A 14,375-nucleotide genomic window follows, 5' to 3' on the forward strand; every position below is an offset into this window, starting at 1 on the left:
ATGTCAGCAAATGCAAGCATGTGCACGCACAGACAAACACACACACACACACACACACACACACACACACACACACACAATCAAACATTCTCTCACACACAAACAGTTAAAACAAATGTCAGTAAATAGTTACTGGCTGGGAGTCATTTAAAGAAAGTGCATCAACTGTGTTCACAAGTTGGCAGGCGCGACGCATAATGACTTCCTATACCTGGGGATCAATCACCTCAAGGACACGTGTACCTTGCAGCATTATGTCACGAGACCTTCAGTGGCCGCGCTTTGTAGTAAAACATTCCACATGCACTTTGGGCTGATTCAACAACTCGTGCATGGAATGAAACGGTATTTACGCGGTGAGGCAAATACAAGTCGATCATCGTTCAGCGAGTACATAATGTTTTTTTTTTGTTGTTTGTTCATACGACTGTGGTTGTGATCTTGTTGCACCAAACTGTGGATATTTCCCTTGCATAATGTTTTACAATTATGAGGGATGCATCGAATGAACCACATTTAACTGATTTATTTAATGAGTTTCCAACCATATCGTATAATATTATTGACAAAGAATGTGGTTCTTAGAGAAAAAAAAACAGGTTTGAACGTCTTCATTCCGGGAAGAACATCTCACTTTCTCCGATTGGATCATAGTGTACCGCTGACAGGCTGAGAGGGGTCCCGTCCCGCATATCTGATGCTCTCGTGTAGCCAGAGGGGGACAAATATTGCGCTATTTTTCCTCAACGATCCTTCATCCGCATGTGTCTCTCATACCTGGAGCGAGGGTCTTGCTCTTCTTCTTTTTCCTCCTCCTTTTCTTCACTGACTCAGACGCGTCGCCGTCTCCCCTCTCCTCCGTCGGGACGACCCCGTTGAGAAGTTCAGGCTCCACTTGGGACAGTAGCTCCGCCATCCTCTGCGACCGATAGCTGAAGTGATGCAGACGCCGGCTGCTCGGAGCCTCCAGTGGTCACACCAGAAAGTGTAGCCTGTACTGGAGGGGTCCCAGCCAATGATGCTCTACAACTATCACAACGCAACAACTGGCCCCGAATATCAATTATTCAGTCTTTTCTTGAAAAATAAATAAAACACAACACAAAACACAATGAAAATCAAACGAATGAATAAAATATACTAAGATACATGTCACATGTATACATGCGGTTACAAATGCAAATAATCCACTTTAGCCCGGCTTTGCGGTTCCCACGTCCTCTGCAGATGACCTGCAGATGCTGCAATGCACGCTAGGATGACCACTTTCTCCGTGCTGAGGCACATTTCCCTTCCAATTACCTCCCAGCGCGGTCTCCGGTTACCGGACCGCGAGGCGCACCTGGGCCGCGCAGTAGAGTGCGCAGGGGTAGGTGTTCATGTTTCTAAACAAGCCGTTTCTCTGTGATAATAATGTGGGTTTTTTTATGTCAATGTACGCTACTCGATGACATTAGATGTAGGTTACTGTCCTGCGGAGATCACTTGTAGTGTGGTTATTACAGGAGCGTTTGGAAAGCGGCGGGGCGCACTGTATCCAGGCAACACGCCAATACAATTGATGGACGTTTCAGGTCAAAGGGAAATTAGTACGCATAGGATTAATCGTTTCTGTTTCATAAACATATGGGTAGGTTTACGATATTGCTGAAGTCCGGACTCGGGTCCAGGTCGTGGAAGGAGCTGGATGCAGTGGGGGTAATCATGTCTTCTCTGGGCGCACGGAGAGAGTTAAAAACCGGACCGCTGTACTTCTTTGACCAGGTAGGACAGTCCCTCACTATTCCAAGATAAAGTAAGTTGTGTGCTTACAGTAGGCCTACTTTTGAATAAGGTCTGTAAATGCATCTTATCTCCAGCCAACAGCGCGGGATCGATCACCGGGGACGCGCGTTCTGCATTTTAGTTTGGCAGACGAGGGCGCACGGTGGGCGGAAACAGTGCAGAGGTGAACTCCAACGAGCAATGACCTTGTTGAGACAAATTGTCTTATCCTTTCTCTAATTGATTTGTATCACTTATTCATTGACTACAATTACAATGTGTGCAATGCATTTTCTTCTAGCTCTTCTAAGAACAAACTTTGTTCGACTAAAGAAGGTGACGACGAGAACAATGCCCATACACAGTCACGTGGGTCGATTGGGACGAATAAAGACCACACGGTCAACAGTGAATCAAACGTTTGTGAGAGGATCCCAGACCATCGAGCGGTCGATCCCATGGGAGCCTATAAGGATGCTGCCCCTGAGTTGTTGGGTGAACTGGGGTCCCTCCTATCCCAGTACCGGTGGCACGAGGAGGGCTGTATCCCACGGGGTCTGGTTAACATCCTCAACTGCCCGTCACAAGATCTGACCGCCGGTGTGTTCAGTGGGAAAGGTCCCATTCAAGTGGCCGACTGCGCCAAAAACACTCTGCATCTGAAGTCACATTGTCCAGTGGTCGATAAGAAAACGCCGAAGGAGGTCGTCGTAGAAAGCACGAGAAAACTGAAAAAGAAAAAGGACTCCCCCAAACTTCCCTTCGAGAGGAAAGTAAAAGCTCGACCCTATTTGCCAACGAGGGCTTCCCCTAACGCACACAAAGACAGAGGTAGGCAGAGATCACTTCACAGTACAGCAAGTTCGCCGATCAGATACATATATTTCACACAAGTCAGTAAACATGCTTTGGGAACACGATAAACAAATACAAGGGGAAAAACTCTTTGAAATACAGGGCACATTTGGTGTGACCAGGGTTTATCTTATGGGACAATATGATGTATAGCCTAGCTGGTGCAAGCTGGGTGCTGCCTACAGATAAGCAGTTATGCAGTTCAGTCTTAACATGTGGGTCCCCTAAAATATGCATATCTATCCACTTGTGTTCCCTCAGCCTCTTGCAGCATCAGCTTCTCCATGTCTTCAAAGAGCTGCAAGGACCAAGGTATGGCCCGAAGGTCGATAGTTCCCTGTCCGGTCTCCATCACCTCCGACCGTGACATTTGAGTCCTATAGGCAAACTCAATCTCCGACCGTGACATTTGAATCCTATAGGCAAAATGAGCGAGATAAAACGTCAAGACGAGATGAAAGAAAACACTTGTGATGGGCATGGCTTTGGTTATGACCCATGATGCCCCGGTACATCCATCTGCACCCCCCCCCCCCCCCCGCCCTTTGGCTGGACTGACGGCCGTGCGTTGTGTAGGATGGATCGTGGAGCCCGTGGCGCTGAGCTACGAGGAGCCCCAGAGGAGCGCTGTGTGGCAGTGGGTGCTCCGGCGGCTGCAGAGCGCCAGGATCCCCATGTGAGTCAGGAGAAACACTGTGTTCTACCAGCACCGAGGAACACTGCTGAAACACCAGGGTGACATTGGGTTGTGTTATCTGTTTCTATATGAACGTGCTATCTGGGGCCTTTAATCATTCGTCCGCCGCAACGTAGTACTTTTTCAGATTGTTTTTTTTCTTGTTGTTGTTGTTGTTGTTTAGCAGATCCTTCTATCAGAAGCAATAGGTCTCAAGGTCTGATTATGGTTCCACGTCGACGGGGGTTTGCGGACCCCTTACGTCCTTGCGGACCCTCCTTGCGTCCACCGCAGGGGCCTGACGTGCGCCTCCCAAAGATTGTAACCTTGCGTCGAGGCGACGCAGCTGCAAGTGCTGTGATTGGTCCCCTCACTAAAACCCGACGCAGAACCAAAACAGGTCCACGACTGCGCCGAAGCGTCTGTGTGGCCCTTGCGTTGCGTCGACGTAGAACCATAATCAGCCCTTTAGACACATGTCGTCAAGGAGAAGGTATAGGGTTTAGATATGGAAATACAAAACAGTTTAAATGTGCTGTGATTGATTAAATGACTCCCAGCCAGTAACTATTTACTGACATTTGTTTTAACTGTTTGTGTGTGAAAGAATGTGTGTGTGTGTGCGTGCGTGCGTGCGTGCATATGTGTGTGTTTGCCTGTGTGATTGATCGATACATCACATCCCATAGCTCAATCAACCTATTGACTGAACCCACCCGCCACACAGACAGCTGCAAGCCACCAGAGACCGAGAGAGAGGCCTGGACACGCCTCCCATAGTCCGCCACTACGGAGCCGTCAGGTCCCACTGCAAAAACAAGAGGGGCGTCGTGGACGAGCAGCGCCCCTTCGTCCTCGTCAACGGGATGCCCCGGATCCCCCAGGTGAACCGAGAGGACCCGTCCAAACGGAAACTGCACTACGGGACCCCGGACGGCTCCTCCGTCATCTAGTATCCTTTCTCTCTATAAGAACAGCTCTTCGCACACAAACGGTATTCACAAATAGTTTTCAAGTATAGTTTTCAAGTATAGATTAGAATAGATTTCAAGTATAGTTACAGCGTAGGACAGTGTGTGTGCAGCGTGTGCGTGTGCGAGTGCGTGGCATTCCGTCTGACCCCTTGGACCGTTAGCTGTGGCGTCTCAGTTACCCGTCTGGTGCCGTGGCGGTGTGCCAGAGCGGATCGGGTTTGCCCTGCGGAGGCTTCTACACCAACGTGTTCAGCGACGGCCCGAGCCCCGCCGTCATCGCCAGCGTGACGGCGTTTGGGCGCGGCGCCGCCACGCATCCCGTCAGGTGAGTCTGAGGTTGGAGGTGCGCGGCGTGACAGTACAGTTTATTGTACCGTCTGTACCATTTTGTATGATTCTGAACAGAGTTGATGATGGACTTGATGGTGATGGTGTGTCTCGGCTCTAGTGGGGTCGTCTCGGCTGTTTGGGACCGAGCTGGGGGGAACTTTTGTGGGCCGGACGGCACCGTGACCAAAGAGTGGTCCTGGCTGAGTGGTTGCGGCTCCAAGGAGAGAGTTCTAATACAGGTGAGAGTTGAGTGTAAGTGTGTGTTCTTACCACTTATAATTTGGCTTAAGCTACGTAAGATCTTTTCACAACTGCAAATCATGTTGAATGAACCAATAATCAAAGACCAATTTAACCAATTTCATAGACCCCAATCCAACTATACTGTTCTTTATAACACACCTGTTTTCATAAACATCTTATGCTTGTTAACCCCAGACCAGAAAGCCTAAGTGGTTAACAAAAGCCTATGATAGTATGTAATATGATAGGATGTTACACTTTAAAAATTAAAAAGTTAACTCAACTTGAAATTTCAAGGTAACTGTCTGTCACAGGATTTTTGGGTTTTCATGTCAACTCAAACGTCTAAGTTTTGAAGAAAATATCACACAGTTGTGCCAAATCTTAAATATTACAGTTGTACCAGCTAATTTTAAAATTGAGACAACTACGTTTTTTTGGTCCAAATAACTTGTCTTTAATATCAATGAAAGCTTCACAAATCTAGTTGTACACACTAAGAATTCTAAGTCAATATTATATTGAATCATTCATGTGTAAAAACTTCCATCTATCTATCTCTAACAATTACACAAACAGACAATAAACCAGCTTTTACATTTTAAACCATTTTGCATGTTTATATTTTTTTACCATGAGGGTTATAAACAGCTTTAAAACTTAGGATGCCATAGGATTCATAGGATCCCATATGTGACATGCTGGCTCTATGCAACATAAACTGGGGAGACCACGCTGTTTCAACAATAATAAAGAATTTATTTTATAATAAATATAATAATATAGTACAGCTGCTTAGCTTCAAAATATAAAGGAATCGTGCATTTTGTGGTACAAGCATGAAATTTGGTACACTTATAGCCAAAGGCATTCTCAAAAGATTTGGATATGGAGGCATCGTGAATTTTCAACATGGCGTCCATGGCAACCATTTTTCCAATATGGCCGCCAGAAACAACTGTTTTCTTATGAGTGATGACTACAATATAATATTTCAATCTTTTACCATATATAGTACTTGGTAAATGTCTTTTGGATAATTCACCATTTCATCGGAAATTAAAAATGGCCGCCAATGGCGGTGTGACCCACTGACGAAGTTCCCCCAGTTTCACAGTTACCTGTGACCTGCGGTTGCAATTAAGTGAGGCCAAATCAAGGGTCTATCACAGGGAAGGCTATTCACACTCACCTTCACAGAAACAGAGGGCTGTGCACTGTAACTGAGCTTTTTTGCACTTGCACTGCCCAACACAACCCTTCTTGCATTTGCAAGAGACCAGTTCATAACTGGACTGGCCTGCATCTGGTAGGCATGTCCAGAAGGGTTCATAGTCCCCCTCAGATGTCTTTGACCAGCCCCATTTGCACAGTGATGGTAGTTCTGGTGTTGACACCAGTACTTGACCCCACATGTGACCTCCTTGGTATACTGCTCTCTTGACATGCTCTTCTAGGGCAGCCTTGGTTGGAGGGATTGTTTGCACATTGTGCCTCTTTGCAAATAACTTCCTCCTTGCCGTATCGATTTCTGTGCATGTGCTGGTTCGGTCATAGAGTAAGATAACAAACTACACTACCACTCAACTATCACCACAACCAGCACATTAAATACAGAAAATGTGGCATTGTTAAGAGGAGTGTATTTAGCTGGCACTGAACCCCATGCTGAGTTTCACAGCAGTGGTGTTACCAGTGTGCCCTGGCTGTGTTTCAACATCCACTCTTATTACGTTTCCATTCATCGAATGGTTCAGTTGTTTGCAGATATGAGGTTATTGGATCAACCATTTAATTCCAATAAGATAGAAATCTGGGAACCCAGAGTCCAAAGAATTTGACTCTGGGGCAGGCTTAGTGCAATAGTTGTAAACAGGAAGCTGCCCTATGTCCCGCCTCCCTTGGCCTCCCTGCTCTGAGGAGTCAAATTCTTTTGACTCTGGGTTCCCAGATTGATAAGATAGTTAATAGCTCTATTTCCTGAAATTATAAGTTTGATTTCGGCTATATGGCTGCCATCTTGAAAGAAACAGTGGTCATAGGTCAGCAGTGGTCAACAGTTGTGAATACTGATGTCATCAGTTGTGTTGTAGAAGGAAGCTTCTGGGCAATTTCAAAGTTCAAAATTTGAAATCTGCATCGGAAGAAATGACTGATTTGACACTGGGATCACCCATATCAGACAGCCACAGAAGTGATGGCGGCCATCTTGAAAATTAAATGACATTTTTTTATTATCCAAAAGACATTTACCAAGTACTCTGTATGGTAAATAAGTCTGAAACATCATATTCTATCCATCATTCATAAGAAAACAGTTGTTGCTGGCGGCCATTTTGAAAAATGGCTGCCATGTTTAGAATTCATGATGCCTCCATATCCAAATCTTTTTGGACTGCCTTTGGCTATAAGTGTACCAAATTTCATGCTTGTACCACAAAGTACACGATTGTTTTGGTTGTCAGCTGCACTAATAAGAAGTGTGGTGCAAGTCAGTATTAATGAAAGTAACCAAAAAGGTCATGAGAAAAGCAGTCCATGTGTTACAAACAAAGGAAATCAAATGCCTGGAGGAGGGAGAAGCCAGGTCTGTTGTCTGGGCAGGCTCTATATACTGCGGTCCTGGTCCAACCCACACCTGCTGACAATCTCCTAATTAGTAGGGAGAGAAACACAGGCATACACACAGCAGGGGCGGGGTCAAAGACCCACCTGGGTCGTCACATCTCCCCCTTAAAACAGAAGCCCACATAAATGGGATTCTGTGCCAAAGAAACAATCAAAACAATCTAAATAAATCAATCAATAACCAATCAATCCAAAACAAGCAGAAACAACAAAAACTCAACCACCACCAGCTATCTCCAACCAACACTCATACACACTACCACTCCTCTCGCCCACCAGTCACCCGACCTCCTGTCCCACAGCAAAACCGGGCCCTAGCACTTTAAGAGGGACAGGGGAGGAGTGAAATACATGCATGAAAACAACCACCTATTCCACCACCTCCGGGCGCTAACACATGGGAAGTTGGAACCATAGGATTAAATTCTTATTTGTTTATTTTCAACTCAGTTTATGGATTGAGATCAACTTTTAACCATAAATGTTTGGAAGTTAGTTGAAACAGCTCAAATAAACAGTTTACAGTGCAATTTGTAGTTTTATATTCACTTAGTGTAAAAATTATTTTAAGGCCAGCAATTTCAAGTTTTCAAGTTTTGACAGTGTAGACGTGTACCGTATTGTGTATGGAGATAAGGGGTGTGCCATGTGTCTTAGTGATGGATTACAGACAACAATAAGTACAATAGCCTCAAAATGCCTTGTGGAATTTCAGATATCATATATCAGCGTATCAGAAGCACTATAAATCAAATCAATGAATAATCAATGACTTTCAAATTAATATCATGATTCATCGCAGACGTTGTGATGTTATCCCAAAAAGCACATTGTGTATTCCTGAAGCTCCTGCATAGATTGAGGGCTACAAATGCAACTCTCAAGCACTTTCCAAGTTACTTCATCTGTCTTTTGGTGTCCACAGGTCTCAGATTCAATCTCTGTCAAACTACTGCATGGCACTTCTGGCCTGCTCCGCTTCAAGTGTCAGGGAGAGACTATCCAACTTCCTCTCTCTGCCCTCTCCAGCATCCCCCTGCCCACATACACGGTAATATCAACAATGCCTGAGTGAACAAAGAACAGAATTGCAAGCGTGTTTAATCCTCAACCATGCGGGTTGTAATCCTCTAGGCGTGTGTGAAGCCCAACCAGAAGTTAATGTCCCTCAAGGAGCCCATGCTCACAAAGAGGAGGGTTCCTGGGCTCAGTGCAGAGAGCAGGCTACTGCCAGTCAAAACCGTGAGACCATTTTATTCATTTTCTTTTGGGATGGTGATCAGGACAATGGTGCTGATGTCACAGCAGTTACAACACAATGCCATTTTGTTTATTTTATCCTACAGTATGTATCACTCTATTCTTTATAAGGCCAAATGGCCTTATGTTTGACCTTCCTTAATCTCCCTTATGGGAGTAGTTGTACCTGACCAAACAAAAGAACCACCTTTTTCTCCTGCATCTGATTCGTCCTGGAGTCCCTGAATTCTCCCCTGCAGGCACGTGCCGAGTCACCTTCGGCTAGGACCCCACGCTAAACACCATATGTTCCTCTCGATCCATCATGTGATCTCATCCATGCACACGATGGTGTGAGACAGGCGTCCCTGCGCCATCCGGAGGTGCTCCAGATGGTGCAGGAGGTGGAGGGGCTGGAGGAGCCAGGGGTGGTGTGGGGAGGAGGAGGAGGTGGAGGAGGTGGCCATGTGAAGGAGCTGCAGAGGGAGCTGAAGAGGCTCCAGCGGAAGGTCCGCAACACGCTGGACGACTGGCTGGAGTTCTACCGCACCGCCACCGGTACTACTACAAACATCCGGGTCTTCTGCACCTTTAACCTCCAGGCTGCTTGTCAGCTGGGGGCCTTGATAGGCAGGAGCTTTGTTTATGTACGTTTATGAACGTTTATGTACATTTGTCTACGATGTAGCAGTCGCTCAAGGGGCAGGGCAGGTTTTCTGGCAACAGGAAGGATGCTGGTTCGAACCCAGGCTCCCTCAAAGCTTAGTATTGAGTTGTCGTCGAGGAAGACACCTAACCCTCACTTCTCCCGACGAGCTCGTACAATAAGGTGTGAGTGAGGGTGTGGCTCTGTGGTTGTAAAGTTTGGGCTACCTCTCTATCTATTGGGGTTTGGATGAATGACCCCGCCAAAGCATCTGAATGGGTTCGTTAGGCCAGCTGCGTTTCTGTCCATTCCGCTATATGACTCAGGGAGGGGATTGAGGCCGGATGAAAGTCAGAAACATCCAATGTTCGCCTGGGGGGTGTGCACATGCCCCCGGACCTCGTCCGATGCACAACCTTGGTAACACTATATGTGCCTAAGTATAATTTGTTCTCAAAAAGTCACACACTTGCACCAAGTACTCAAGACCGTTACAGGGTAATTTGGTTATGGCGGGGGCGAGAAAAGTAACCGTATCGGGTTGTCCTGCACACGCAACACTATTGAATAGTTCTGGAAGGCTCCGGTTCACGGTCAGCGCTGGCGCTCCTTGTCCGTCTGCAAATTTTTTTTCATGCGTGACCTCCCGCTCTCCTCCAGGGATCCGGTGTCCGGACATTGAGCCAGAGGCCCCGCAGAGAGCCCGACCCCGGAGGGGGGTGCGGACGGCCGCCCTGCCCTCTCTCAACCCCCCGGGGTGGGCAGACCCCCGGCCCGGCAGCCCCCCCGCCGCGGCCCCGCCCAGACACCTCTCTGTCTCTGCGCCGGGGGCCGACCCGCTGCTCTCCTCGACGGGGGACGAGGGGCCCAGGTTGCTGGCTAGCCTCCTTCCACTGTTAGCACGTTAGCCTAGCGTTATTATAAGCACATGATTGTACTGGGGCTGGATCTAAGCTAAAAAGAACATTTTGCTTAGATTTAGCTACGTATTGTCTTTGTTTATATTTATTTTATATATATTTTTAGATCTTATACAGTATATTTTTATATTTTATATATTTTTATTCTACTTCTATGCGTCCAGGACACCTCGGAAACCTGTAAAGGAGGAGTCCCGGGTCACTCAGATGGGAGCCCTGCGTGTTCACAGCAACATCAGACTGGAGTAAGACAACACACAGCCGCTGGTCCCCAACAGAAACCACCAGGACAACGCAACGTCCTTTTTCTATTAAATGGAACTGGCTTTTTATTCACTGACGGGCGGCAGAGTGGAGTTAGACAGGGACGTGGGGTGAAAAAGTGAGGGGATTTCATGTATTACGGGACCACGGGTCACAATGGAACCTGCGTCGCTATCGCTAGGAGGCTTCCCCCCCCCCCCCCCCCGTGTGGTTGAGCCGTCATTCCGGTAACCTCTATGTCCTTCCACCGCCGCCGCCAGGTCGTTCATCATCCCACAGAGCCCGGCACGACCTCCAGCCAACGGGGCGGACGTGCACCCTGTGTCTCCCCCCTTCGGCCCCTGTCCAGCGTTGCTGCGGGCGACCCTGCAGGGGGGGGACGCGGCGAGGGACGGGGGGCCCCGCGGCGGCGGCAGTGGCGGCGGCTGCTGCTGCAGCTCGGGGCCCATGCCGCTGGTGACGGACCTGGAGTACGACGCCTTCGTCCAGGGCCAGGGGGCCCACGGCGAGCAGGTCCTGGTGGTGTGTGTGACCGCACCCGGCGGCCGCGATGACGCGCTGGAGCTGCTCCACCAGAGAAGGAGCAGGAGACGGGCCGCGCCTTGCGTTCAGGTAGGACCTCATCGTGCTTCACGGGCGACGCCTATAGCTGCTCTTCAGGCATACCTCCGTCCATACGCACAGTGTGCATACGTCTGTGGTATATCATCATGTATTATACTTTTTTTAGATGTCATTAAAGAGCAGGTAGGAGATGAGCAGGCTTACAGTTAATGTAAAGTGTTTCGTGGTGCTCTCTGTCAGCATAAAAAAAACTGCATTTGGAGCGGCACTTACTGTCAACACATGAACAACAAACAACACACACCATTGTACAATGGTTGTAGGCCGTCTATGCTCGGCCCAATGCACACCATGATATGATGTACACAGTACATCTGTATGTGTTTAGGGCTGAGCGTTTAATCGTCCAGAAACGTAAACATAATGCAATTTAGCCTGTCGTTTCTCCGCCTCGCTCTTTTCCCTCTCCCTCCCCCCCCTCTCAGTGTCAGATGGACCCTTTCCGCCTGGTGAGGTACGAGGTGTCCGCAGGGAGGACCAGCTCGGCCAGAAGAAGCCTGCTGCAGATCCGACACAACGTCCCTCCTGGCACGCTGCTGGTTAGCATGCGTCACCCGCCGCTTGAAGAGCAGCAGCTGTCTGTTGATTTATGCGCATGAACATAGGGACGTGTACCACTAGAGGGCAGTGCAGCTCTCCTAAAAGTTACAACGTACTGGCCAGTCTCTTCTGACCGTTTCCTCAAATGGCCGTTTCTACAAAGGGAAGTTGTGACCATGTCTTAAGTACTCTGACGGCTATTATTTCACTGATTGATTCAAGATTCAAAAACTGTATCAGTCAATTGATCAGACTTGCTGTATTTGCAGTGAAATGCTGTTTTGCGGACAACCCCAGACTAAAAACTAGAAAGATATGGGGACAATACAGAATATACATTACACCATGTGTTCAAAACACTGTAAACATTAAACAGTTAAAGAATAAAAATATACATGATTTACTTATTGACTTATTTCCCCTCAAGCTGTAGGACTCTGACGGAGCTCAACACAATAGGTGAAACGTGACACACTGTGAGCAGAGATTTTGAAATGGCCACCACGGTGATGAACAGGATACTCTGGTTCCTCTTGTGGAATGCCACACTTGCAATCCACAAATGTCACACTGTTGAGAGAGCAGGGTGACGTCATTTGTGGATAACTTCCATGATTCTTCAAAAAGAAGCCTTATACCCAATAGTCTGCCAACAGTGTGTGTGTGTGTGTGTGTGTGTGTGTGTGACAACAGGCACATTTTATGTAAACACAGAAATATCTTGTTCCGCCTTGGTTTTCATGGGCAAACGTTTTCTTAATTTCGCACTAAAATAATTCAATGGAACTTCAAATCAAGAATGGTAAAAATAAGACACTCTTATGTTCTTGTCCCAGATGTACATCAGGGGGAAGCTGCTGTTTGCCGACCGCGTCTCCACCAGCTCCTGCGGCTACGTCAGGGACCTCCAGCAGCAGATCTCCGCCTCCAGAAGGGACTACAGACTGGGCTTAAGCCTCCCTGCAGACTACAAGATCAGGTACTGTCGGCCGTGCATCGTGGTATAATATACAAATACTGTTCATCAATCATGGAGAACATATTGGAAACTAATGTAATTTTAGAAACTTCTGTATAATGTTTAATTATACATACACATGTTTAGTGTCAATAATGCAGTGCATATGGTCAGCGATGTCCACCACATCCATCGATAACTTATCTTTGCATTGAAAGTTGTACGTCTCTTATTGTGCTTATAGGCATACTTTCTGCGTACATTTCTCTATATTTTCTTAGTTCTGTTCTCATGTAAATTTTTGAATCTCTTTTAATGATATCGCCGCTCCTGTTATTTCGACCGTGACACGGTATACCTGCCGTGCCCTCGCAAGAACACATGCGTAGGCATGGCGGTCTGGAGGCGGTCTCGATGTTCACCAGGCGCTCTCTCCTTTCACAGTGCTAAGCTGAAGGGCTCTGTGGCCGCAGACCCGCTGACCGCTCTGGAGTCCCGGCCGATGTCAACCTCCCTGCAACACAGCGCCGCGCGTCTGAGGTAAAGGACACCTCGAGAACCGCTCCTCTGTTAGACGTACACTAAGTACTGTGTCATGTTTGTTATTGAATAGTGTGATTTTGAATATGGTGACACTACAATAACCCATTCAAGCGTTTAATAATTTGTTTAATAATGTATGTCCTGGCACTTAATGTACACACTTGTATTGTATGTTATACTTAGTTATAGTACTTAGTTGTGTAGCTCATCCTAGCTATCTTTGTTGTATACGGTGGAATGGGTTAACCTAGCGATTGTTAGTGCTTTGCACTTTGGTTCTATGAACATCCTTACTGTACCGACAGCGATATATTGTTTCACCTTCTTCTGACAAATGTACTTATTGTAAGTCGCTTTGGATAAAGGCGTCTGCTAAATGCCCTAAATGTTATGTAAATGTAACGTAATGTTTTTATTTTTCAACCTCTGATAAGTTGATGTCTGTGTGTCATCATCTGTGCTGGGGACAGGAGAAGCCATCAAGATCAGAGGACACACCAGCAGGACGGGAGAACGATAAAACAAAGTGCTGCTGTACATCATATTCCTCTTGTCAAACACTAAACCGTTCCAGCCATGTCTACTGTATCACATAACCTTAGAATAGTAGGCTGGTGTGTGCTACAGCTGTCAGTCAGGACAGATCGTGTGACTTTGTGTTGAGGATGTGGAATTGTGAGCCATCAAATCACTTGTCATTTCCTGTGCAAAAAATATAAACTATGTTGAAATCGCGACTACAAAATCACAAAAAATCATGCAATTGCTCAACCAGGTGATGTCACACACTGACGTATGCCTAGCTGGAATAATGTATATTAAGGCCAGGGCATGCATTATGTGTTAAGTTTGATAATATATGTGCATTCATGACTATTTTCTATTCTATTCCATTCTATTCTATTTCCATTCTATGTCTATTTTGTTATAACCTCTTTTTTTTTCAAATGCTATACAATTTAAATAAAAAACTTTTTACATTGGACGTCATTATGTTGAAACCTAGAGCCCTCTAGTGGTATCTTGCTGTACTACAGGAGGAAACCGCAACGTGATTGGCTCTGGGATACTGCCGTCCAGAGAAGGGGGCTCAGGATTACATGTCAACTAGTCATCTCGTTCTACTAGATCCCGAAGTGTTGTGCTAACAATTAACGCTGGATGAAAGATT

At 46.7% G+C, this 14,375-nt stretch overlaps 1 protein-coding gene across 1 annotated transcript in view; it reads right to left on the reverse strand.

The window, feature by feature from the left end:
- The window catches only part of LOC311357241 (methionine aminopeptidase 2-like), a gene marked incomplete at both ends in the record, with an annotated part of 9,685 nt that extends 8,769 nt beyond the window's left edge, over positions 1–916 (reverse strand). Inside the window, one exon of the mRNA XM_084477152.1 lies at positions 778–916. Within this exon, the coding sequence (XP_084333278.1) occupies positions 778–916 (139 nt within the window). The remainder of the gene's footprint in view (positions 1–777) is intronic.
- Positions 917–14,375: the final 13,459 nt, after the last annotated feature.

Source organism: Micromesistius poutassou, assembly GCF_964030765.1.
Source record: "Micromesistius poutassou genome assembly, chromosome: 13".
NCBI classification, from domain to species: Eukaryota; Metazoa; Chordata; class Actinopteri; order Gadiformes; family Gadidae; genus Micromesistius; species Micromesistius poutassou.